Here is a 27,754-nt window from a genome sequence, read left to right as displayed (position 1 = left end):
GTCTGGATATATAATAGATAGATATAAAAACCCCTGAGTTTGAGAAGAGCCACATAGCTAATTATTTACAAGTGCCTTAAATTCTTGCTGTATTAGTTAAATCTTTGAGATACTGGAATTATTTCAGCATTAATCTATTATAATCAAATTGCCTTATGTCTAACACTTGTTTGAAACTTTCATGAATTGTATTTTATTAATGGTTAAATAAAAGTATTCAAAGGATATCTGCAGACAGGTCAAATGTGATCAATCCCAAATCACTTCTTTCTCTGGGTCCTGTGAAATCTTCTACATTTTTCCTGAAATAAAAATGTTTGAGGAGTTATCCTTAAATCATATTCAAGATACTTTAAAATTATTAATTGGTTAGAAAAATGTTGGAGAAATGAAAAGGGCTGGAAGGAATCTCTAAGGATCTGATGAACTGCATTGTAAGGGTCACTGTAATTGTGAGGTCATGTCACAACCTACGGATTCACTTTAACCAACTTTACAACTCATGTTCTCAATGTTATTTATTATCAATTTTTTTTATTATATCTGCACAGTTTGTCTTCTTTTGCACATCGGTTGTTTGTCCGTCATTTGTAGTATTTCATTGATTCTATTGTGTTTCTTTGTATCAACTATGAATGCCCACAGGAAAAGGATGTACATGTACATTGATAATAAATCTACTTTGAACTTTGTATGGTTCTGAAAGATGCAGTGAAATCACTGGTTGGCACACTGCAAAATTCATATCCCCAACAGACTGGAAATTTAACTTCCACAATCCAAGAGGAAAAGAGTGAAAATGGGGAACAACAAACAAGTTAGTTTGAAATCTATTGTAAGGATATTGTAAATTCTATTAAGGAAGTAGTTACAGATCACTTGGAATTAATAACACAATTGGCTGATATCAACTTGGATTCACAAAACGAAAACCACGTTTTTCAAATCAGTTAAAGATCTTTTTTGATATAGAGACCAGTAATAATTCAGTGGATGTGGTGTATTTGGACTATCAAAATGCTTTAAACAAAGTGTACTTTTGAAATTACTGATAAATTAAAAGACACTGGACTGAAATTGGTATGAATTGAGGACTGATTATTGGACCACTTGACTAATGAGAATTAAATTAGTTTATTATTGGCACATGTACCAAGGAAAATCTTGTTTTGTAACAGTCCCTACATATCAATTCATTGCATAGTGTACTGAGGTAGTTCAATGTAAAAGAATAATAAAATGAAGAATAAAATGTTACAGTACACAGAAAATGCAGTGCAAGTAGACAATAAGGTGCAAAGTTACACAGAAAGATTGAGAGGTCAAGAGTCCATCTTATTGTACTAGGGAACCACTCAGTAGTAGGAAAGAAGATGTCAGCTGTCCTTCAGCCTGGTGGTAGTGCTTTCAAGTGTCTTCTGCCTGATTAGAAGGGGGAGAAGATAGAATGTCTGGAGTGGGTAGAGTCTTAGTCATAGTCATACTTTATTGATCCCAGGGGGAGATCGGTTTTTGTTACAGTTGCACCATAAATAATAAATAGTAATAGAACCATAAATAGTTAAATAGTGATATGTAAATTATGCCAGTAAATTATGAAATAAGTCCAGGACCAGCCTATTGGCTCAGCGTGTCTGACCCTCCAAGGGAGGAGTTGTAAAGTTTGATGGCCACAGGCAGGAATGACTTCCTATGACGCTCTGTGCTGCACCTTGGAGGAATGAGTCTCTGGCTGAATGTACTCCTGTGCCCACCCAGTACATTATGTAGTGGATGGGAGACATTGACCAAGATGGCATGCAACTTAGACAGCATCCTCTTTCAGACACCACCGTGAGAGAGTCCAGTTCCATCCCCACAACATCACTGGTCTTACGAATAAGTTTGTCGATTCTGTTGGTGTCTGCTACCTTCAGCCTGCTGCCCCAGCACACAACAGCAAACATGATAGCACTGGCCACCACAGACTCGTAGAACATCCTCAGCATCGTCCGGCAGATGTTAAAGGACCTCAGTCTCCTCAGGAAATAGAGACAGCTCTGACCCTTCTTGTAGACAGCCTCAGTGTTCTTTCACCAGTCCAGTTTATTGTCAATTTGTATCCCTAGGTATTTGTAATCCTCCACCATGCCCACACTGACCCCCTGGATGGAAACAGGGGTCACAGGTACCTTAGCTCTCCTCAGGTCTACCACCAGCTCCTTAGTCTTTTGCACATTAAGCTGCAGATAATTCTGCTCACACCATGTGACAAAGTTTCCTACAGTAGCCCTGTACTCAACCTCATCTCCCTTGCTGATGCATCCAACTATGGCAGAGTCATCCAAAAAATTCTGAAGATGACAAGACTCTGAGCAATAGTTGAAGTCCGAGGTGTAAATGGTGAAGAGAAAGGGAGACAAGACAGTCCCCTGTGGAGCCCCAGTGCTGCTGATCACTCTGTCGGACACACAGTGTTGCAAGCACACGTACTGTGGTCTGCCAGTCAGGTAATCAAGAATCCATGACACCAGGGGAGCATCCACCTGCATCGCTGTCAGTTTCTCCCCCAACAGAGCAGGGCGGATGGTGTTGAACGCACTGGAGAAGTCAAAAAACATGACCCTCATAATGCTCGCTGGCTTGTCCAGGTGGGCGTAGACACGGTTCAGCAGTTCACGGTTCAGACACGGTTGATTATGCTTTACCGAAGCAGCAATTAGTATAGATAGGGTCCTTAAAGGGGAAACTGATTTTGTGATGTGCTGAGTTGTGTTCATAATCTCTGCAGTTTCTTGCAGTCATAGGCAGACGTACCAAGCCATGATGCATCTAGATAAGACGCTTTCTATGATGCATCGATGAAAAAATTACTGAGCGTCAAAGAGGACATGACAAATTTCTTTAGTCTCCTAACTAGAGGCGCTGGTGAGTTTTCTTGATTGTGGCATCAAAGTGGTTAAACTCGGACAAGCTATTGGTGACACTCAGTCCCTTCAGCCCTCTCGACCTCAGCACCATTGACATAAACAGCAGCCAATGACTATCTCTTTTGCTTTGTTGACATGTGCTGAACGGATCCTGACCCAGATCTGGGCCGTACCCTCCAAATATCTGGACCTGCCTCTCGGTTTTTCTGCACTATCTTACTTCCCATTTTTCTATTTTCTATTTATGATTTATAATTTAAATTTTTAATATTTACTAATTTTAACTATTTTTAATATTTAATATTTGTAATCCAGGGAGTGTGAAGTGCAGAATCAAATATCGCTGTGATGATTATACGTTCTAGTACCAATTGTTTGGCGACAATAAAGTATAAAGTATAAAGTTAAGAAAGCTTGATGTCATAATATGTCATTAGGCTCTACTCTCTCCATACCAGGGGTTTCCAATCCTATTTATGCAATGGACCCCTACCATTAACTGAGGCCCCTACCACTAACCCCGGCTCTATGCTAATAATTGGGTGGCTAGGCAAAGCTCATACACCATCTATACACTTGCCAATGACACCGCTATCTTTTGCAGAATCTCAGATGGTGCTGAAGAGATGTACAGATCAGCTGCTTGAGTGGCGTCACAACAACCACCTTGTGCTCAACATCTAGGGATTGTGGACTTCAGGAAGGGGAATCAGGAGCTCACACAGGAAAGATATACTTTAGAAGTCTGTGCAATGAAGATATAATAGGTTGACATCAATAAGAGTAGATAAACAAAGGAGCATCTGTATGTTACAGTATAGAAGAAAAAGCGTCAATCTTATTGAAACTTAAAACATTCTGAGATTGGTTGACAGGGTGAACGCTGAGAGGATGTTTCCTCTACTGGGGTTATGTTAAACTAGCAGTTGTAACAAATTTCAGAAATTCTGTACCCAGGGAGCTATGGAGGCAAGTCATTGAATTAGGTATATTGTGGTTGTTCTTCTCAGTGTCCTGCGACGCATCAGGTGGTAAGTACTGTTTCTTTAGCAAATTGTCTGTTTTTTATGAGGCCGAGTTGCTATCCCAATGCTCAATCCAGCATGGATGGAAATCATGCAAGGAGCCGGCCAGATTCGAACCTGTGACCACACACTTCGAAGCCCAGTGAGACTGCCACTACAACACTGGACAGCTAAATCAGGTATATAGATGGTCTTCACTGTCATGACACCATACCTAGAATATCATGCCTAGTCTCACTATAAAAGGATCCATTTGCCTAAAATTTAATATTAAACATCACCTGATTGATTCCTAGAATTGGGTGGAGATGGAGAGAAACTATCCTATTGGCAAGATCAAGTAGCGTGCAGTCTGATAAAATGTCTCAGACCAGAAATATTAAATATAAATACAAGAGATTCTGCAAAGGCTGGAAATCCAAAGTAACACACACAAAATACTGGAGAAACGCTGCAGCACAGGGAGCATCTATGGAAATGAACGAACAGTTGACGTTTCAGGCCAAGATGCTTTCCAGACACTGCCTGACCCGCTGATGAATCCAGCACTTTTAAAAAGAAATTTCAGTCCAGTACTGGTTAGTAGACTAGGTCTCTTCTCCCTAGCAGGCCAAGTAGGGAATTAAATGGAATTATTACAATGTAAAATATCATTTCTAACCATGTTAAATCAAATAGGTTTTCTTTTGCAAATAGACACACGAGACAAAATACAAGTACAGAACAGCAATCCTTGAGGCTACACAATTTCCAATAATTGTTGTGATCACTGTAGGTGTCCACTTTACAGTTGAATTCACATTAAAACTCATTTTTTAGTAATTGCTATACACCAAAAATGTTACTATTAACACAGCAACAATTCCACAGCAAGGCAAGAATGCTCATACTCGACATAAAAGCAACATTTGATCAAGTAGTACCTCTATCGCTTTCCAAATTTAAAGAATTCATATCTATTTCCCAATTAATAATTAATAAAATCTGGCATTTAGTAAAAAACTTTTCACCATAAAAACCATAGAAAGGTTTGTCAGCTTTAAAAAAAGATTCATAAAATAGAGCTAATAACTGAGCCTTCAAAATCAGAAGGTTGCACAGAGGCCAACAAACAAAAGCCTCACTGTGCATCTAAAATTCCCTTGTCTCTTTGCCTAGGGTGGTTATTTTAAGGCATATATGGGTGCTGAAGTCAGGTGTTTTCCATGCACTCCACTGAGCTGTCACTGTACATTCCCAAATTTCAAGGAACAAACTGGGAACTGCTGTGACATCAATATTTTCCTGAAACATTGATTTTTTTTTCCCCCTTTCCACAGACAATTCCTGATCCTATATATTTTTGTTTTAAACTTTATTAAGCAACTGACCAGGCATTTAAGCATGATCACAGTGTACAAGTACTTCAACACAACAATTAACTTGAAAATAGCACGTTACCACAAAGGAAGTGTCCGTTGCTTGATGACGACAAGCAGCAACTTTGTTACCTCAAATGCGTGGAAATTGCAATAATCAGTTCAATATGAGAGATGGATCACATTATGGAAGGGAGTAGCTATTTATAAGTCTGAGACTGACCACATTAATCAGGAAATACTGTCACTACATCCAGATAAAATGTGTAGATGATAAGAATTGCTGTCATTATATAGACTGAATACTTGATAATTTCTTTGCATTACCACTCACCAATTTGTGTAATAATGGAATATTCACTGAGTTACAGAATAGGGGAGGCCCTTTTTTTTGTGGGGAGCCGATTGTTTCAATAACAGGAGCGTTAAATTAAGAGCATATTGTTACATTTAACACAGATAGGAACATTGGTCAGAGTAAAGGAAATCTGAGTCAAAAATAGTCTGGTTTATTTCTGTCCTCGTATGATACCAACAAAAATTGTTAAAGGTTTACTGCCCATTTTAAATTTTAAGTGAAGATTGGTATTTAATGTCATTTAATTCATATTATTTACCAGTCTCACCAGATATTATTTGTGTAGCCATCAATTTGTAAATTATTACAATCATCACAATCTGTATCCTATAAAGTGCTACATTCTCCCATACAGTAAAAATGGTGTAGTACTGCTACTATATAGCATTTGTGGTGAATTTTCTCTACTTCAGAGTCGATGTGCACAACCATTTCACCCACACTGAAGTACAGCTGTTATCACTAACTGTCCAGAATTTGCTCAGGGCTGCATTTTGCTTTAAGCTGCTGGTGTGATGGAACAGCTGGGCTACACAAATAGTACCTTGTATCTTGGGCAATGCTACCTCCCCTCACAGCTCTGCCCTGTGAGTTTTCCAAAATATACTCTTATATCTTTCCACTAGCTCAAAAGACTTTGAATCATTCAGGGTTGGAATTAAAACAATATGAGCAAACAGCTGCAGCCTTTAAATAAAAGTCAAGCAGCGTACTCCCTGTGGCAAACCTGTCCGGTATTTTCAAATGACCTCGAGAACAGGCTGTACAAAATAGGAAGCTTGTATACCAAGGCACCTTCCATTTCAGGAATAAAGCTAGTGTGCAAGAGAGCTGAAGAGGGTGGACCACCAATGACTGGTACCCTGAGGAGAACAGGTCAGTCGTTCTGCACTTCACTGGGCGAGGCAGTGGTGCAACAAAGAAAGCCGACGAGGACAGTGCAATACAACCTACATGATTCTGAGTGAGGCTTTTCACACTTTCTCACTTCTCTGTTGCAGTGAAGAGACTTCAACCCAAAGCACTAACTCGGTTTCTTTTTCCACAGATGCTGTCTGATTTCCAGCATTACTATTATTGTGCTTCTAATATTTTCAGTTTTTACTTAGGACAAGTCAAAAAGATAAAATGTAAGGAGCAAGCCATTCAAGCAGATCACAGCAGATTTTTAACTTCAGCACTGCCTTCCTACAGCATGTCATACTTGGTTATGAAATCTTCTAGTACCAGAGGTTATGGATTTAAGCAGAGAGGGGTTAAGTTCAAAGGAGATGTGAGGAGCACTTTTTTTTTTAAACGCAGAGAGTGGTGGGTGCCTGGGCTGCACAACCTGAGGGTGGTGGTAGAGGCAAGTACATTAGGGACTTTTAAAAGATGATTGAGTAGGCACTGAATGTGAGGGAAATTAAAAGATATGGACATTGTGTAAGCAGAAGGGATTGGTTCAAACTTAACTGACTTGGCACAACACTGTGGGCTGAAGAGCTGTTCCTGTGCTGTACCGTTCAATGTTTTATAGTAGGGGTTTCCAATCATTTTTATGTCATAGAACCCTAGTATTAACGGAGGGGTCCATTGACCCCAGGTTGGAAACCCCCATAAAGGAGGCCATTTGTCCCATCTAAACATTTTATTGTGCCATGCAACTCCATATCCCTCAAACCTATCAATCTCTATTTGGGCCACGTTAGCGTAGTAGTTAACACAATGAGTTACAGTGCCCGATGCAAGATTGGGGCTCAATTCATGCCGCTGCCTGAAAGGAGTCTGTAAGTTCCCCCTATGATTGCATGGATTTCCTCTGGGTACTCCAGTTTCCTCTCACATTCCAAAGGTGTATGGTTAGGGTTAGTGAGTTGTAAGCATGCAATGTTGCCACTGGAGGTATGGCAACACTTGTAGGCTGCACAGGACAATCCTCGCTGATTTGATTTGATACAAACAACACATTTCACTGTATGTTTCGATGTACATGTGACAAATAAATATAATGTTTAAATCTTTAATCCTGAACATACTCCATTGTTACACCTATCACAGTAGGGAGATATATCCATATCCAATGGAGAAACTTCATTTATTCATATGTTTTGGACGTGCCCAAGTCCTGAAAAATATTGGAAGGAAGTACTCCAAACTTTTTCTGTACACTTTAAAGTAACTTTTAAGCCTAATCCTTTGACTGCCCTATTTGGTATTGTTGCTAGGGAAAGATATCGTCTTGAAGACATCTGATCTGCACATTCTGGCTTTTATCTCTCTTATGTCTAGGAGGGCGCTTTTGCTTAAATGGAAGGATGCTCTTCTGCCTAATCATGCTCAGTGGTTATAGGATGTTATGGCTTGCTTAAATTTAGAAAAGATTCGGTGTTCAATTTCTGAATCTAACCAAGATTTTCAAAATTTGCGGGGGCAGTTTTAAAATCATTTCATAATCTTTGATTTTTTGTTAAAGTACAGAAGCTGTTTAATAGCATATTATATTATCTGATAAGGTTTTTTTCTTTCTTTTTTTCTTTACCAAACAGCTTCGACTTTGGTAGTGGGTATAGATTTTTTTATATATAAAATTATTTATATTCTAACATACGAATTAATCTAATCTATAGGGTAAGGAGTTTGTTAATGTGATTCAATATAATGTATCTGGTATTATTATATTTTTTCTTTTGTTTTATGATGTGTATTTTCTTGGACTCTGTATTCTTCTATGTAGAAATTAATAAAAATATTGAAAACGAAGAATCCCAAATATACTGAGTGATTTTGTTGTTACAGTCTTCTTGTAGATAATTCTGAAGACTCGCCAACCTGTGAGTGAAGAAATTTCTCATCCAACTTAAGGGCCAACCCTCTATTTTCTGACTGCGCATCTTAGTTATCCTTTTCAGGAGCAGCAAAACTCTTCATCTATCTTATCAGGCCTATTGAGAATTTTGCAATTTCAGTCCAGTAATATTTAGGCCACAAATCAAATAGTTCACAAGAGTGTGCAGAAGAACTTTTCAAGGATACTATTGGGACCAGCAAAATGGAAAAAATGTAGTTATAAAGAAATGAAAAGAAATAACAATAATAAAGGATTATCCTTTCTGAAACAGATAGTTAACGAGGGACAACTATGTTGTAAAAAATCCTGAAGGGCCTAGATATAGTAAATAAGACCTGATGTCACTTAGAGCTATCAAAACCTGGCAAAACAAATTTAAGTTAGAATGAACATTGACTTCTCCAACTTCCACTAATGCCCCACCTCCCCCTCGTACCCCTTCCATTGTTTATTTATTTATATACACACTTTCTTTTTCTCTCTCTCCTTTTTCTCCCTCTGTCCCTCTCACTATACCCCTCGCCCATCCTCTAGGCTTTCTCCCTCCCCCCTTTTCTTTCTCCCAAGGCCTCCTGTCCCATGATCCTCTCATATCCCTTTTGCCAATCACCTGTCCAGCTCTTGGCTCCATCCCTCCCCCTCCTGTCTTCTCCTATCATTCCGGATCTCCCTCTCCCCCTCCCACTTTCAAATCTCTTACTAGCTCTTCCTTCAGTTAGTCCTGACGAAGGGTCTCGGCCTGAAACGTCGGCTGTACCTCTTCCTAGAGATGCTGCCTGACCTGCTGTGTTCACCAGCAACTTTTATGTGTGTTGCTTAAGTTAGAATGGATCACCCAGAGAATGATAAGGGTTTGGAATTCACTACATGAAACCCTCATCACATTTCAACAGCGCAACAATTTTCCAGTGGAACTCAGCCAGTGAAGGTACGTGTGTGGGATAAAGTGCAGGTGAAATTCATTTTCACCCACCCTGTAATGGTGCTCAACCTGTTGGGTTTCTCCAATCAATGCCTTTCTTTGCTCCAGATTCCAGCATTTGCAGTCCCATATCTAATATTTAAACAGTACTTGCTGCACAGGACAATGCTCGCTGATTTGATCTGATGCAAACGACACATTTCACCGTATGTGTGACAAATAAAGCAAAATTTTAATCTTTAATCCTGAATATACTGATTCTGCAGATGTTAAAAATCTTGAGCAACACACACAAAATTCTGGAGGAACTCAGTAAGCCAGGCAGCATCTATGGAGGGGAGTAAATAAGCTACCTTTTGGGTTGACACCCGTCATCAGGACTGCAAAGGAAGAGAAGCCAGAATAGAAAGATGGGAGAAGGGGAAGGAGCACCAGCTGAGGGGGAGAAGGATGATGAATAAGCTGGGAGGAGATAGACGGAAGAGGTAAAGGGCTGAAGGAGGAGGAATCTGATAGGAGAGGATAGTGGTCCATGGAAGAAAGGGAAAGAGGAGGGGCACTAGAAGGAGGCGATAAACAGGTGAGAGGGGCAAGCATCTAACACTGGAAAGCAGGATTAGACTGGGTAGCTTCTTCCGGACTTGAAGATGGGCAACCCAAATGATCTTCTGTGTGGTAAAAATTTCTAGCTCAACAATAGTGTGCCAATTTCATTTCCCAAATTACCTATTCCACTGGCAGCTGAGCAAGCTTCATTTATTCCTAAATTAAGTGCTTTTTTGTTCCTTTTGCTTGCTGGAACAGTGCCAAGACCATTTAAATGCATTATGCAGTAGCATTTATAGGCAGGAGACAGACGAGAAATGTCCTTTCATTATCAAGAGCCTGTGTGAAACGAACTGCTGGAGATAAAGGAAGTTTTTAGGCCTCTATTGTAACAAGGATAGGTCATTTGAGTCAGAGCTGCCTGCATTTGATTAGATATGGACTGATTTGTCCATACCCCTATCTTTGCTGAATATCACAAAACCCCTGACAAAAAACTATATGCAAATCTTGAAAGCTACAACTAAATCACATCTACATTCTTGTAGAGAGCTTCTCACTGATTCTCATACAGTGTTTGTTTTCATTTTTTAAATTATCAAGAATATAAAGATAAAGATAAGCTTGTCACATGTACATTGAAATATACAGTGAAATGCATTTTGCATCAAATCAAATTAGCAAGGATTGTGTTGCGCAGCCCACAAGTGTTGCCACAACACAGCATGCCCACAACTTACTAACCCAACTTTTAAATGTGGGAGGAAGTCCACGCGCTCAAGGTGAGAACGTACAGACCGCATGCAGACCAGTGGGGATCGGATCCCAATCTTACAGGTAGCAGAGTTATAATGTTATGCTGACTGCTAAGTCATTTTAATTTATCGAGGAGCAAGTCTTTTTACAGACCCTGGTATTGTACATCCTCCACGTGAACAATCAAATGGTTTCTCCACATCTACCTGTACCATTTCAAATACCTTGATCAGATCATCCCCAATCTTCTAAACTGAAGGAATATAAAGCAAAGTCATACACAGTTACAGAGAAAAGAGTTGAGCTCCATGCTCGCTATGGTCATGTTAACCACAGTATCTACAGATCCATATTAATCTCATTTTTCAGCACCTGGGACTGCAGCTTTCTGTGCCATGGCCATCCAAACACTTATTCAGACACTCCTCAATGATGCAAGAATCTCTGCTTGAACCACTCTCCATCCCAGGGAGCGTGCTTCAGATGACAGCAACTCTGTATGCAGGAACTGTAGTGTTGAGGTAGTGTAACACTATTACACCCGCCAGTGACCTGGGTTCAATTCCTGCCACTGTTTGTACGTTTTCCCTGTTACCGCGTGTGTTTCCTCCAGGTACCATGGTTTCCACCCACATTCCAAAGAGGTAAGGGTTAGCTGGCCAATTGATCACCTGGGTGTAACTGGACGACACAAGCTTGTTACAATGCTATATCTCTAAAATAAAAAACAACATTTCTTCCTCCAATTCCCTCTCAATCTCCTGCCCCTTAGCTGAAACAAAGCCCTCTGGCTTAAGTTGCCTCTTGTATTGGGAAAATGTTTCTCACCACCTATCCTCTATACCTTTCATCATTTTGAAGACCTCAATCAGATCCCTTCCCAGTAAATGGTCCTACCTTTCAATGTGTACATCTTAGGCTTACTGGTCCTCCAAAAATACATCACCTCACACCAATTTCATCTTCTATTGCTTTGTCCATCTTACAACTGTTCAATATTATCTCACAACCCAAGACTACTCTCCTCACTGGCAACAACACCACAAGCTTCATGCATCTGCTAACTTGCATATCGTACCTCCGAAAAATTGTTAATGCAAGTAACAGTGAGGTCCATTGTACTGCTCACTCTGGAGTACCGAATGTTACATGCTTCCAATCACAGAAGAAATCCACTTCCCATCTCTCGTTATCAAGCCACTTTTGGATCCAATTTCCTAACTTGCCCTAGGCAAGTAAACTTGGGCTTTAATCTTTCAAGTCAGTCTCCAATGTGCCACCTTCTCAAAAGTTTTACAGGAGTTTACTGCAAAAGTCATACTTTTTAAAAAATAAAATGTATTACTTCCTTCAAAAAATTCAATCAAATTAGTCAGATAGGACCTTCCCTTAACAAAGCCTAGGGCAAATTAGAAAATAGGATCCAAAATTGACTTGATCCTTATTGGCTCCACATTAGTATAAGCCAAAGGGTCAGTAGAGGTTTGCTAATTCCAAAAGGCAAGTCACTGAGATTCTAAACTATTATATTCTTAATACCAAACTTACTCTGTTCTTCTTCCAGTTTGCCCCTCCAGACACTGATATACAAGCTATGGCACTAAGACACAAGAGGTGGTTTGTTTTTGTGATTGGAGAAATCAGTGCTACAGTTCTTACTGTTTGTTCAAAGTTCAAAATAAATTTATTACCAAACTAAATACGTCACCATATACAACTCTGATATTCGTTTTCTTGGGGACATTCACAGTGAGTTCAACAAAACAGCATAAAGTCAATGAAAACCGCACATGACGAAGATGGACAAGCATCCAATGTGCAAAAGACAAACTGCACAAATACAAGAAAAAAAAATCACAAATATTAAGGAGGTGTCAAGTCCTTAAAAGTGAATTCATTGGTTGTGGAATTAGTTCAGTGTTGGGGTAAGTTCTCTGGTTCAAGAGCCTGATGGTTGAGGGGTACTAATTGTTCATGAACCTGGTGGTGCAGGTCCTGAGGCTCTTGTACTTCCTTCCTGATAGGAGCAACAAGAAGAGAGCACGACCTAGATGGTGGAGATCCTTGATGATAGATGCTGCTTTCCTGTGACAGCAATCCCTGTAAGTCTATTCAATAGTGGAGTGGGCTTTTCCTGTGATGGACTGGACTGTATTCACTACTTTTTTTTGAGGGTTTTTCCATTCAAGGGCATTGGTGTTCCAATACCAGGTCATGATGGAACCAGTCAGTATACTCTCCACCATGCATCTATAAAAGATTGTCAAGAATTCTGGATGACATGCCAAAACTGTGCAAACTTCAAAGAGAGTTTTATTATATACATTAACAATTTGTAGTAGATATGATATGCGTTTGAACTGATGAATGAAAATTGGTGGCACTGTTGCCACAGAGGAGAGTATCTTTGATTGAGTTTAGAGTTTAGAAATTTTGCTGCAATTGTACATTGTATTGGTGAGACCACACCTGAAATAGTGCATAATTTTGGACCACTACCTGGAAACGTAGTGGCGTTGAATGCAATTCAAAAGAGATCCACCAGGCTCATTCCTGGGTGGAGGGGAGTGTCTGATCAAGGGGGGCAAACAGATTGGGATGGTATTCTTTGGAGATTAGAAAAATTAACCTTAGTGAAATATGCAAGATCCAAAGGGGACACAGCAGTGTAGATGTTGAGCTGTTTCACTACAGAGAAACGACAGTTGCAAAATAAGAAATCAGTCATTTATTATCCAAGGGAGGGAGAAATTTCTTCCTACATGGAATGGTGAATCTCTGGAATTCTCCCACTTTCAACTCTCTTACTAGGTCTTCTTTCAGTTAGTCCTGATGAAGGGTCTCGGCCTGAATCGTCGACTGTACCTCTTCCTAGAGATGCTGCCTGGCCTGCTGCGTTCACCAGCAACTTTGATGTGTGTTGCTTGAATTTCCAGCATCTGCAGAATTCCTCGTGTTTGCGCCACTGGAATTCCCTCTCCCATTTTGAAGGGGAAGTAGATAAATTAGAAAGATTGGGGAATTGAGAGTCTGGCATAGAAGAGTTATGTACCTAGAGTACATCAGCCAGGATATTGAACAGTGCAGCACACTTGGTACACCAGGTAGCCCATTTCCGTTCCTATTTTCCGATATTCTTCAATTGAGCAAATATTTCCTTCAGAAATCTATCCCCCAATAATAATAGAACAATTTATTTATTAGACCTACAATTATTCATCGATTAAAAACCTACATTCTGTTCCATCAAAGACTACCCTGTCCCATTTGCAAGCATCAAGGAAATACTCGGGATTAAGTCTGACCAAAACTTTGCACAGTTTTGAGTTAGGCCGAGAGGCCTGCTTTCATGCGGAATTGCTCCCTCACTCTACATCTGAAACAACGTCCTCGTTTCTGAATTTAAATTCTGTTTATTGGCATTTGTTTTGGCAATGCCTCAGTTTTATATGGAATAATTTTACTTCCTCTCCCCCAAAAACAATACATCTTTGCACCCACTATCACACACACAGCCTGCATCCACTATGGTTTTGAATAACAAAGTACCAGAATACAAATAATATAACACGGCCAAGTCAAAATGACATGGGTCTTCGGAGTGTAGTTAGGATTAAAGAACACTAAGCCCTCGCCACAAGTACTCAAATAGACAACTCATGTTAGATGGCATTGAATTTATTGATCAGTAAATCATTCAAGTAAACAGCATGTTTGATCATTCTATTAACATGAGCAATGTGGAGTTTGGAAAGGCAAAGAGGCATCAGTAGAGAAGCCACTTATTAAGGAACACCTAGTTTCCATTATGTTACAAGAACCAGAGAGTTCCTGTAGCTGGACAATTAACAATTCACAAGGAAAACTTCTTCACTCAGGGTGGTGAGTGTGTGGAACGAGCTGCCAGCACAAGTGGTGGATGCGATTTTGATTTCAACATTTAAGGAAAGTTTGGTTAAGTACTTGGAGGGCTATAAGTGTGGATGCAGGTTGATGGGACTAGGCAGTTTAAATGGTTTGGCACAGAATGGATGGCCCAAAGTTTCTGTGACTCTATGACTTCACTTCAAAAGCAAGCGACTATATTGCTTTTTAAGTAGGGGTGGAAGGGCAGCCTAGTGGTTAGTGTAATGCTATTACAGCACCAGCAATTAGGGTTCAATTCTCGCTGCTATCTATAAGACTTCGTATGTTCTCCCCACAACTACGCGTGTTTTCACCAGGCGCCCTGGTTTCCTCCCACATTCCAAAGATGTACGCCAAGGCTAGGGTTAGTAAGTTGTGGCCATATTCTGTTGGCACTGGCAGTGTGGCCACGCTTGCAAATGGAACCCAGCACATACTCGGACTGTGTTGGCTGCTGATGCAAATGATGCATTTCACTATGTGTTTTGACGTACATGCGACAAATAAAGCTAATCTTTATCTTCCGATGCTAGTGGATGCAATTTCTGCCTGATCTAAGACTTTAGAAAGTTGTTGTGCTCGTACAGTAATTTTGCAAAGGAACACACTCTTCAAGCGACCAGCCACTGGCTGGCCATCAAGCACCTACCTATACTAATCTCATGTCTCAGCACTTGGTCCATGTCTTGGTGATGATCAGGTTCAGAATGAATCTATCTCCTTGATGTGAATGTTATGGAGACACAGATAGTCATAGTCATACTTTATTGATCCCGGGGAAAATTGGTTAAATTTGATGATCCAATAATCGCTGTAAAGCTACTATAAACTTGAAATGTGCACAATGTTCAGTTATAATCAGGCAGCAGGAAAAGCAGAACTCTTGGCATTTACATTAAAGATGAGTTTTATTTGTTACATGTGCACTGAAACATACACTGGCATATGTCATTTACGTCAATGGCCCACACGGTCTGAGGATGTGCTGAGTGAAGCCTGAAATACCGCCATGCTTCCAGCACCAACGTAGCATACCCACAACTTACCAATCTCCTCTTGACCATATGTCTTTGGAATGCATGAGGAAACTGGAAGAGCTGGAGGAAACCCATATGGTCAAGAGGAGATTGTACAAACTCCTTAGAGACAGCAATGGAAATTGAACTCCTATTCCTGGCGCTGTAATAGTGATACACTAACTGTTACGCTACCTTGCCGGTATAAACAATTATGTGGGGCTCAGAAAGGGTGGATAGTAAAAAAAAACTATTACCTTGTGGTGGTAGCATCTAAAAATAAAGGGCATTGGCTTATGATAAAGGATAAAATGTTTCGAGGAAGACAGAAAACTATCTGAGGGAGGGCTGGAGGCACAGATTTTTTTTACCGTATTTAAGAGGGCGCTGAATAATCAAGATGTAGAAGGCTCCAGACCAACTGCTGGTCAGCAGGACATGATCAGTCAAAGGGAATATTTCTGTACTAAGTGACCTGATGACTCCGTGACTCCAACAATATTTTCCTTGTTGCTTTGATTGTCATCTATGCTATTTATTAAAAGAACCTGAAGCTAATCTTTTCTCTGTTTCATAACGTCTTCTAACTAGCTTCATTGTTATGACTGCATATGGTTCTGGGTGCAACATTCGTGGTATATATTCTACGTGCAGCAGTACCCACAGCAAAATGGTGTACATTTGCAATGTCTTACATTCCTATAAAGCACAATATACAGGAGAGAGTAGGTATCTAGCAGGAGGGGTGAGAAAGAAAGACTCCAGTGAGATCACAGATGAAGTACAAAATACTCTGTAGATGCCTGAAAGCAAGAACATTTAAAATGTGGTGATCCTGACAATATGGCATAAACAGTGGCTCAAAGAGGCAGCAACCAAGTATATTCTTGATCAAGTACTTGAGATCTACATTAACAAGACAATTCTGGGAAAATATTAAAACCACAGGAGCTTCAAAACAACTGGGAAAACAGACAAGCAGATTCTAATGCAAGTTCAGATCTTGCCCGTGATTGGGAGTTTAAATCCCGCCAATACCTGTAAGGAGTTTGTATGTTCTCCCTGTGAATGAATGGGTTTACTCCAGATGCTCCGGTTTCCTTCTACATTCCAAAGATGTAGTAAGTTTGCTAGTAAGGTTGGGGTAGTAAGTTGTAGGCCTGCAATGTTGGCGCTGAAAGCATGGCAGCACTTGAGGGCTGCCTCCTGCATACCCTCGGACTCTGCTGGTCTTTGATGCAAACACATTTCACTCTGTGTTTTGATGTACATGTCACAATTAAAACCAATCTTCAAATTTCTTAAAAATGAATGTTCTGCAAAAGATGTACTTCACAAAAAGTGACAACAGACCAGCTGGTAAGCATTGCAGCAAAGAAATCAATGCCTGAGGTGTTAAAAAGGTACACGTGCTACAGGCTTGTGAGGTCATCAGATTACTAGGGCCATGCTCATGGACAATCATCAACCACCATCTCATTTAAAGAAGTGAGGTTATTCTCAAATAATTTCAAGTGTTGTCTAAACCTTTCTAAAAGTTTCCTGGGTAACATTTGGCAATAGCTGAAAAATGTTTTGGTTACTGGATTAAAAGATAACAAATTTTTGTGCTGAGGCATTTCACTTCCTGTTTTTATTTTAAATGTTCATCTTCCAAAACAGACATCACTAACCACACAAAAAAAAATCATTAGGGACGTTAGGCTATGCAGCCATTTCCATTTGCAAATGTGTGCATCAATAATAAAGTCAACCGAATTAAAGCAGAAAATGAGGTTCAATATATCACTACAGCACATCTTCATCCAATGCACGTAGTAACCTCCATGAGGGTCAGGCAGCAGCTGCAGCGTTGCTGCTGGTTTTGTGCATACGTGGACCACAGTAATTGGCAGGTGCTACCACAGAAATGAAACCACGAACTACCAAACAAAAAATAGTGCAAATAAAGGAATAATCATGATCACCTTATACAATGGGAGCCTGTATGGGTTTTCGATGTTAAACGGCCCATTAAAGGGTAGCACTCCTGCTAAAAGTCAGCGTTGCCATATGGCACAGAGGGAAGACAAACTTTCCACTTAGTTTATGACATAAACTTGCATAATTTGTGAAACTTCGATCTTCAGATCTATTTTACACGTACATTTTTTCAGGCAAATTTAATTCGACATAAATAATGCGTGGGTAGAAAAGTACACGTATCCTCCAAGCAAATATGTCGAATAACGCCAAGTGATCAAATTAATCGAAGCGGTAAAATAGAGCAAATCTTAGACATACACTATACTACAAAAAGGCTGCTGAAGCGGTCTTGTACTAGAAAAGTGAGGCAAAAGGTATAGTGGGTGCCAAAGGTGCTTAGGAAGAACAGAACGTCAATATTCAGTAGACGTTGTAGACACAAAGAACAAACACGAGAAAATAGGACTTGAGGCAAGGACACAGAACGAAGAAAAGAAGCTTTCAGCAGAAGAGAAATGAAGGTTTCTTCCGGGGAAAAGAGTTGGGCAGAGAAGAAATGCTTCCGAGGACAAAGTAAGGCCACATTTTGACTGGAGCAACTTTCTCCAGACCCCATCCAAGCTCCAGTTACAGAACTCATAATTCCAAGCGGCGAGACCACCACCAGCCACTCCCATTGCCCCTCAATCCCCCGTTCCGACCATGTTACTGATCTCTGCCGACGGGCTTCCCATCTACCCATTTCACCTGGTCCCCCCAACTGAAGCCTCTACCTACCGGATCCTTTCGACCTTTGTTGGGACCCCAATATGCCGCGTTTCTTTCCTCACGCCCCACCATTTCCCCCTTCTGTGTCCTCAACCCCCACTTTATAGTTCCCCTAGAGTCCCAATGGCAATCACCCTCGGACTCTGATACATCCCCCCTCCCCGGGTCTTACCACTCCCGAAGTCCACACACACACACAGACCTGTTTTCGATGTTCTGTGTCCCTCTTAAGTCGCTTCTCCCACTCCCATCCCCCAAGACTAGGTACTCTTTGTCCCCCACACCCCGATGCTGACCACCCTGTGTTATCTCTCTGCTCCCACTAATCCCTCAGCTCCCCTAACTCCTCCACCCACCTCAGAAACTCCCTTCCCCTCTAACCTCGCACCCCCGCCTCCCGCCCCGCCTAAACCAGTCTCCGCCCCTTTCATCCCCACTGTTGCCCACTCTCCATCAGTGACCCTACCTAACCCACCCACTCCCTTGTCCCTCAAACCTGCAGCCGCTGTCGTCCTTGCAGTCCAGCCTGCCCCAGTTTCCCCCACCTTACCACACCCCACCGACCCGGCCCACTCACTCACAGTATGACTTTGGAGACCTGGATGTGCACCGGGACGCTGCGCTCCTTGAAGGCGGTGGTGAGGAAACAGCCGAGCGTCAACACGGCCATCACGCTCAGCGAGAAGGCGAAGAGCGAGTTAGCCCGAGACAGCGCTGTGTTCATGGCGGCGAAGCGGGAAGAGCAGCCGCGGGCCGCACAGACAGCGGAGAGGGGGAAGAGGCAGTGAGCGGACAAGCAACACGTCAGGCCCCACCGATTGGCACCTCCCGGAAACTGCAGCCGCGTCCTTCGGTTCCGTGACAAACCTCGTCCGGGCAACACTGTCGGCAGGTGGAAGGAGGGAAGTGTCTGTGTGACTCCAGGTAGAGAGCGAAAATCCGGGGCTGGGGCGTGTGCTGTTGTGGGAGAAGGAGGGAAACTGGGCTGTGTAATTCAGCCTTGTAGATTTGTGTAAAATGGGTGATGGAGGAGAAGGAGATGGGCAGAGAGCTGGAATTGAATGGAATGAAAAGTAGAAAATACGGATAACTTATGTGGTTAGGAATTAAGAGTAGAGAGGGGCAAGAATTGATGAACATTTTTGAGAGTTGATGGATTTGAGAGTGAGGATTGAAGGTAAGGGGAGAGGAAGGTAGCAATTAATGGTGAGGGTGCGGTGGAAATGGTGATAGAGTGTTGCCTAACTCAAATAAGATGGAAGAAGAGGGTAAGTGGGATTAACCTACCAATCTTTGGACTGTGGGAGGAAACTAGAGCACCCTGAGGAAACCCACACGACCATGGGGAGAACGTACAGACTTCTTACAAGCAGCGGTGGGAATTGAACCCCGTCGCCTTACTGTAAAGCATTGTACTAACCAATTACTTGGAGGTAATATATAAAAGGAAAATCAATAACAGAAGACAAAATAAAGTGGTACAGTTACAAAGAATGTAAAATGCAGCTAGATAAATAATTTTCAAGGGCTACAATGAGGGCTAGATCTTTCAATCTAGAAGGATCAAGAGTTTGTCTTTATCATACAAAAGAGGTCTTTTCAAGAGGGATGATAGAAACTACTCGCCCAAAAGAATACCAGGATGGTGCAAAGTCATCATTTTATTTCTAAACAATAAAAATGTCCCATCTTTTTCATTGTGATTTACTGACACTTCGTCCTGCATCACTGATTCCCACTATAATGGTGAGGTTGGTTCTCTTTTAGCTGGAAAATTGTCAATTTCACTTTTAGTTTGCTGCGAGTCCCTCTTCCCTTGAGGCTAAGTATCTGCAATTCTTTTGTGCGACAGGTTACACACAAACAGTCTTAGTTCTTTGCTAATTAGGGGATAGAAGTTCCACTTGGGTAGCCTCTACCCTGATGACAAAATATCACAAATGACCTGACTTGGTCCAACCAAGCAGGGTTCACTGCCAAGAAGGCCCACCAGCGCCTTTACTTACTGAGAAAACTAAAGAAATTTGGCCTGTCCTCTAAAACCCTCACTAATTTTTATAGATGCACCGTAGAAAGCATTCTTCTAGGGTGCATCACAACCTGGTATGGAAGTTGTCCTGTCCAAGACCGAAAGAAGCTGCAGAAGATCATGAACATGGCGCAGCACATCACACAATCCAATCTTCTGTCCGTGGACTCACCTTACACCGCACGCTGTCAGAGAAGTGCTGCTAGGATAATCAAGGACACGATCCACCTAGCCAACATACTTTTCGTCCCTCTTCCCTCCAGGAGAAGGCTCAGGAGCTTGAAGACTCGTACGGCCAGATTTGGGAACAGCTTCTTTCCAACTGTGATAAGACTGCTGAACGGATCCTGACCCGGATCTGGGCCGTACCCTCCAAATATCCGGACCTGCCTCTCGGTTTTTTTGCACTACCTTACTTCTCATTTTTCTATTTTCTATTTATGATTTATAATTTAATTTTTTAATATTTACTAATTTTAACTATTTTTAACATTTATAATATTTAATATTTGTAATCCAGGGAGTGTGAAACACAGAATCAAATATTGCTGTGATGATTGTATGTTCTAGTACCAATTGTTTGGTGACAATAAAGTATAAAATATAAGTATAAAGTAAGTAAAAGTAAAATGATGAGGCTACTCTCAGGTTGGAGGAACAACATCTTGCATTCTCTCTGGGTAGCCTCTACTCTGATGACATGAACATAGATTTCTCTAACCTCTGCTAATTTCTCTCTCTTTCCCTTCTCTCCTTTTCCATTCCCCATTCTGGCTCCCCTCTTACCCCTTTTCTCCTCTCCTGCCCATCATCGTCCTTTGGTGCACCTCATCTTTCCCTTTCTTCCACATTCCACTGTTCTCTTCTATCAGATTCCTTTGTCAGCCCTTGACCTTTTCCACCTATCACCTCCCAGCTTCTTACTTCATTCCCCTCCTCCCCTGACAGCCACCTTCTCAATCACCTTGTTTCACCTCTCACCTGCCAGCTTGTACTCCTTCCCTGCCACCCCCCTACCACCTTACTCCGGCTTCTTCCCCTTCCTTCCCAGTTTAATGAAATGTATCAGCCCCAGACGTTGACTGTTTATTCCCCTCCGTAGAGGCTGTCTAACCTACTGAATTCCTCCAGCATTTTGTGCTTTGCCTTGTGCCCTTAACTCCTGGTGGAGTTGTCGGGGCACCGTCATGACAAGCTTTGCACCAGTCTGTTCCATCTGTCGCGGTTGTGTGCCAGAGCCTGGGTCACCGCAAATGTTTTCCCTGTTCCCTGTCCATTCTTTAATGTTGTCCATCCATCTTTTCCTTTGTCTACCTCGCCTTCTTTTCCCCTCCGCAGTTCCTTGTAGAACGGTCTTTGCAAGACCACTGGAGCTTGTTACGTGGCCATACCATCTCAGTTTTCTTTTCTTCACCGTTGTGAGAAGGTCTTCATGGGGGCCGATGTGGTGTTGGATGGTCTTGCGGACCTGCTCATTCGTGATGTGGTCCAAGTATGAGATGCCCAAGATGTTGCGATAGCATCTCATTTCCAATGCCTGTATCTTCCTCTGTAGCTGTGCTGTGAGGGTCCATGTCTCACATGTGTACAGGAAGATGGAGAATACCAGTGCATGCAGGAGTCTGATTTTGTACTTCCTGGTGGTGTTGCTGTCCCTCCATATTGTCTTGAGTTTGCATAGTGCTCCTTCATCCTCAAAACCTCTCCTATCCGTGAACTTATCTGGATGGCCTTTAGCTGTTGCTAATGTGCGTGCCTCAACCAGTGCTTCTGGCAGCTCATTCCAAACAAACACAACCCTTTTTGTGAAGAAGCAGACCCTGATGTTTCTTTTAAATCTCTTGCCTCTGATCGCAAACCTATACACTCTCGCTTTTAGCACCCGCACCCTGGGGAAAAGCCAATGTGTTTTCATCCTGTTTATACCTGTCACGATCTTGTATACCTTTATCGCAGGGGTTCCTCACCTTTTTTTGTGCCGTGGACCAAAACCATTAAGCAAGGGGTCCATGGACTCCAGATTGGGAACCCCTGATCTATCAGGTCACCACTCAATCCCTGTGTTTTAGGAAATAAGAACTTAGTCCTTGCAACCTCTGCTTGTAACTCAGGCACCCAAGTCCAGCAACATCTTACTAAATCTTTGCAGCACTCTTTCTAGCTTAATACCATCTTTCCTATAATAGGGTGACCAAAACTATACAGAATACTGCAAAGTAACTGTAACATAATTTCCCAACTCCCATCCTCAAAGGCCTGACTGATTCACCACCTCTCTGCCTGTGATGCCACTTTCAGCCAACTTTGCCCTTGCTCTCCAAGGTCCCTCTGATCCATAATGCTCCCCGGGTCCTGACGATTGATGTATACGACCTACCCTGGTTTGATCTTTCAAAATGCAATACCTCACATTTATTTGGATTGAAATCTCAGCTTTCATCTGTAGCTAGCTGCTCAAGATCCACCTGTAATTTTTCTTAACCTTCTACAATACTGACAAAACCACCTATTTTAATATAAGACCATAAGATATACAAATGTTTGTAGGAGCAGAATTAGGCCAGTTGGCCCATCTAGTCTGCTCTGCCATTTCATCATGACCGATCCATTTTCCTGTCAGCCCCAATCTCCTGTCTTCTCCCCATATTCTTTCATGCCCTGGCAAATCAAGAATCTATCAATCTCTACCCTAAATAAACATAAAGACTTGGACTCCACAGCTGCCTGTGGCAACAGATTTCAAAGATTCACCACTCACTGGCTCAAGAAATCCCTCCTCATCTCCATTTAAAAAGGACACCCCTCTATTCTGAGGCTGTGTCCTCTGGCCATAGACGCTCCCACCATAGGGGAAAGTCGACATCCACTCTGTCAAGGCCTTTTACCATTCAATAGGCTTCAGTGCGTTCACCCCTCATTCTTCTGAATTCCAATAAATACAGGACCTCAGCCATCAAATGTGCTTCATAGTACAAGCCATCCAATCCTAGAATCATTTCCTTTGAACCCTCTGCAGTTTCAGCAAATCCTTTCTAAGATTAAGAGGCCCGAAGCTGCTCACAATACTCCAAGTGAGTCCTCACCAGAGCTTTATAAAGTTTCAACATTGCATTCTTGCTCTTATATTGTAGTCCTCTTGAAATGAATGCTAACATGGCATTTGCCTTCCTCACCACAGACTCAATTAGGGAATTTTACACAAGTCCCAAGTCCCTTTGCGCCTCTGTTTTTTGTATTTTCTCTCCATTTAGAAAATAGTCAACCCTTTCATCTTTTCTACCAAAGTGCATGACCTAACATTTCCCACACTGTATTGCATCTACTATTTCTTTGCCCATTTTTTTATATCTGTATAATACTCAGTGGCCACTGTATTAGATACTCCTATACAGCTGCCTGTTAATGCAAATATATAATCAGCCAATCATGTGGCAGAAACTCAATACCTAAAAGTATGCAGACATGGTCAAAAGGTTCATTTGTTGTTCAGACCAAACATCAAAATGGAAGAGGAATGTGACCTATATGACTTTGAGTGGCAAATGATTGTTGGTGCCAGACAGGGTGGCATGAATTTCTCAGAAATAGCTGATCTTCTGGGGTTTTTCCCACACAACAGTCCCTGGAGTTTACAGAGAATGGTGTGAAAAACAAAATCCAGTGTGCGGCAGTTCTGTGGGTGAAAGCGGTTTGTTAATGAGAGAGGCCAGAGAAGAATGGCCAGACTGGTTCAAGCTAACAAGTACTGTAACTCAAATAACCATGTGATACAACAGTGGCATGCAGAAGAACATCTCTGAATGCACAACACATCGAATCTTGAAGTGGAGGACTACAACAGGAAAGGACAACACTGGCTTCCACTCTAGTACCCAATGAAGTGGCTACTGAGCATACTTTGTGTAAATTCCCTTGTTTATCAAGTTTTATTTCATTTAGGATCTCAACTTTATTCTTTCTTCACTGAGACTCCAGCAGTACCACATTCCTTGGTAAAGATTATTATGAAGTACTCACTTACCACCTCAGTTTTGCTCTCTGCTTCTACGAGTAGGGTAGACGTGGGAGAGGTGGATACAATTCCAACATTTCAAGGAGATTTGAACTGTTATAGTCATAGTCATACGTTATTGATCCCGAGGGATTTTGGTTTTCATTACAGTTGCACCATAAGTAATTAAATAGTAATAAAACCATAAATAATTAAATAGTAATATGTAAACTATGCCAGGACCAGCCTATTGGCTCAGGGTGTCTGACCCTCCAAGGGAGGAGTTGTAAAGTTTGATGGCCACAGGCAGGAATGACTTCCTATGACGCTCTGTGTTGCATCTCGGTGGAATGAGTCTCTGGCTGAATGTACTCCTGTGCCCACCCAGTACCTTATATAGTGGATGGGAGACATATATGGACAGGAATGGTTTAGAGAGAAGTGGGCTAAATTCAGGCAAGTGGGATTAGAAACAGGAGAAAATCTGCAGATGCTGTGAAATCCAAGCAACACGCTCAAAATGCTGGAGGAACACAGCAGGCCAGGCAGCATCTATAGAAAACAGTACCGTCAACGTTTTGGGCCAAAACCCTTCGGCAAGACTCTGGGATTAGGTGGATTAAACAACTTTGTCAGCATGGATGCGTTGGACCAAAGTGCCTGGTTCTGTACTGTATAGCTCTATTACGCTATAATTAGATTTCCCTTCTGGTCTATAATCATTGTCAGCTCTGCTATTCACGTGTCTCAAAAATATGTTTTGGATTTCTTTTAAATTAGCTATCAGCATTTCTTTGATGCTTTCTTTTTGCTTCTCCTTTCCTTTTTTTTTACTTTCTGTTATAGTTTTCTGTAAAACAGCTTTTCTTCTCACTTGTGTTAACAACTTAGCACCTATCCTTTGCTCTTTTCCCCAGCTGTATGGTTGTCTCTCTCTTTTTGTCGTCCAGGGAGCTCTGAGTGATTTCACTAGCCTTTACCTCATGAGAAAAGTCACACCTCGATCAGATGATTGTGGAGCCATTGTTTCCTTTTGTGGAAGAATATGCACTCAGCGTTTATTAGGGACAGCAGCTCATTAATGCAAATGTGGAACTTTCTACCATAGTAGTTGAGGTAAGTGACTACAGTGACACTTAAGGAGCAGTGCTCAACAGTATACGAGAGAAGGCAATAGAGGGTCACAGCGATATATTAGGAAAGACAGGAGGATGCCTGGGTGCAGCATGGACAGGTTGGGCTAAGTGGTTCTGTGCTACACATCCTACCAAAACTACTTCTAACATACACTCAGTGGCCACCTGCACTCCTGCTTGTTAATGCAACTATCTAATCAACCAATCATGTGGCAGCATCTCAGTGCTTAAAAATTTGTAGACATGGTCAAGAGGTTCAGTCGTTGTTCAGTGCAAACATCAGAATGAGGAAGAAATGTGATCTAAGTGACTTTGACTGTGGACTACTTGTTGGTGCCAGATGGGGTGCTTTGAGTAACTCAGAGACTGCTGATCTCCTGCGAATTTTCATGTGCAGCAGTTTCTAGAGCAAGGGTTCCCAACCTTTTTTATGCAATAGATTAATACCGTTAAGCAAGGCGTCACGGACCCCTAAGTTGGGAACCCCTGCTCCAGAGTTTAGAGAGAATGGACTAAAAAGCAAAGAAAAAATCCAATGAGCAGCAGTTCTGTGGATAAAAATGCTTTGTTAAAGAAAGAAGATGGAGGTGAATGGCTAGACTGCTCAAGCTGTTATGAAGGTGACAGTAACTCAAACAACCACGTGTTACAACAGCAATGTGCAGAAGAGCATCTTTGAACGCCCAATACCTCAAACCTTGAAGTAGATGGGCTACACCAACAGAAGACCATACACGGTTCCTCCTCTGTACTTAAGGTGGCCAATGAGTAATGTTCATGGTCTTCTGCTGCTGTATATTGACCCTCAGCAGCAAACTAGGAAATACTTAGCAGTTAGCCTACACTGAGTGCCACCAAAACAAATAGGCAGCAGATACATGGAATCACCGTCCATGCTGGTTCCTGGTTCCCTATTCCCCTCCAGGAAATACAGCATTCTGACTTGGAAAGGTATAATATAAGCTCAGGAGGTGAAAATACTTGGTCCCTGTGATGAAGGTGCAGAAGACAAAAGCTCAAAGAGAAGGTCAAAAGTAGAATTTTTGGGTGCCACCACATTTGTAAAGTATTTGTATATGTACATGAAGGGCCATGATTTGCAGATTTAATTGCCAAGTTATGATTAGTTAGTTATTTTAGTTATCGAGACACAGCATGGAATGGGTGCTTCCGCCCCTTTGAGCGGTGCTGTCCAGCAATCCCCCGATTTAACCCTAGCCTAATCACGAGACAATTTACAACGACCAATTAACCTACCAACCGGTCTGTCTTTGGGCTGTGGGAAGAAACCGAAGCACCTAGGGTAAACTCACTTGGTCAGAGGGAGAACGTGCAAACTCCTTACAGGCAGCAGCGGGATTATGGCTAATTGACTGTCCGAAGCAGATACATAGGTTGTAGGACCTATATTACAATTGTATTTGATTCATTAATAGGACCTGTGAACATTGTGGTTCAGAATTAAACTGAGACTAGTGACCGAAATATAAGAGCAGGACCTCTACTTCTTTACTTAGTTACTTACTTGGTTACCTTACTTCCCTGTGGAGCATAGCCATCAATGACCTCCCGTTTACATTGTCCTCTGAAGCTGTTGGTATGGCTGGAGTTCATCAACACTTCTGCAATCCATTGCATCCACTGTACAGGGGATTAGGCTGTACAGCTTCACCAGAGCCCTGTTGGCCGGCCTGACCCGTTTCCACCTGTCACGACAGGGGCGTAGGGTTGGACTCTGAGAGGTTACTTCTTTACAGGCCACCAGTATCGCAGTGTATGGATCAGTACTTTGTATTTGATTACATCAGGCACTATTTTAATAGATAGTACCTGCCTTCATAACTTGAACTATTTTCTATGACCCATTTTACAGATGTATATTATTGGCCAATCCTTATTTTAAATTAACTTGATACTACCATTTAGACTGTAAGTACTGTTTTTCTTTCCAAAATACATACTTTCATGAGCCTCGCTGTAGCCAGAAAATGTGAGTTTCTTCTTGTGTATTATTTATTGGATGCTGATGATCTATTAACATTTCTCTAACTATTTTTCATATTTAAAACTTAAATCAAGTGTGTTGCTTTCCTTGTGCACATTTTTGGCTCTGTAATTAACAGCTGGATGAAAATATGTTGTGTCATCTGGCAAGCATTTGACGGAGCTGTGTTAGACTGAAGTACAAATTCATTCAAACTTGGCACTTAAAACGATGGCCTTGACTTCAAGAATGGTC

General features: G+C 41.6%; 2 protein-coding genes across 2 annotated transcripts in view; one reads left to right on the top strand and one right to left on the bottom strand.

The window, feature by feature from the left end:
* The window catches only part of spcs3 (signal peptidase complex subunit 3), a 28,082-nt gene extending 8,889 nt beyond the window's left edge, over positions 1-19,193 (bottom strand). Inside the window, exons 1-2 of the mRNA XM_072257681.1 lie at positions 18,941-19,193; positions 229-302 (exon numbers count right to left, since the gene is read on the bottom strand). Of these exons, the coding sequence (XP_072113782.1) occupies positions 229-302; positions 18,941-19,083 (217 nt within the window). The 5' untranslated portion in view covers positions 19,084-19,193. The remainder of the gene's footprint in view (positions 1-228; positions 303-18,940) is intronic.
* The window catches only part of LOC140197565 (ankyrin repeat and SOCS box protein 5-like), a 104,791-nt gene continuing 96,010 nt past the window's right edge, over positions 18,974-27,754 (top strand). The window contains exon 1 of the mRNA XM_072257679.1: positions 18,974-19,283. The gene's annotated coding sequence lies outside the window, so the exon portion shown is untranslated. The remainder of the gene's footprint in view (positions 19,284-27,754) is intronic.

Source organism: Mobula birostris, chromosome 5 (genome assembly GCF_030028105.1).
Source record: "Mobula birostris isolate sMobBir1 chromosome 5, sMobBir1.hap1, whole genome shotgun sequence".
Classification (NCBI taxonomy): Eukaryota; Metazoa; Chordata; class Chondrichthyes; order Myliobatiformes; family Myliobatidae; genus Mobula; species Mobula birostris.
This window is presented reverse-complemented; position numbering and strand designations above follow the sequence as displayed.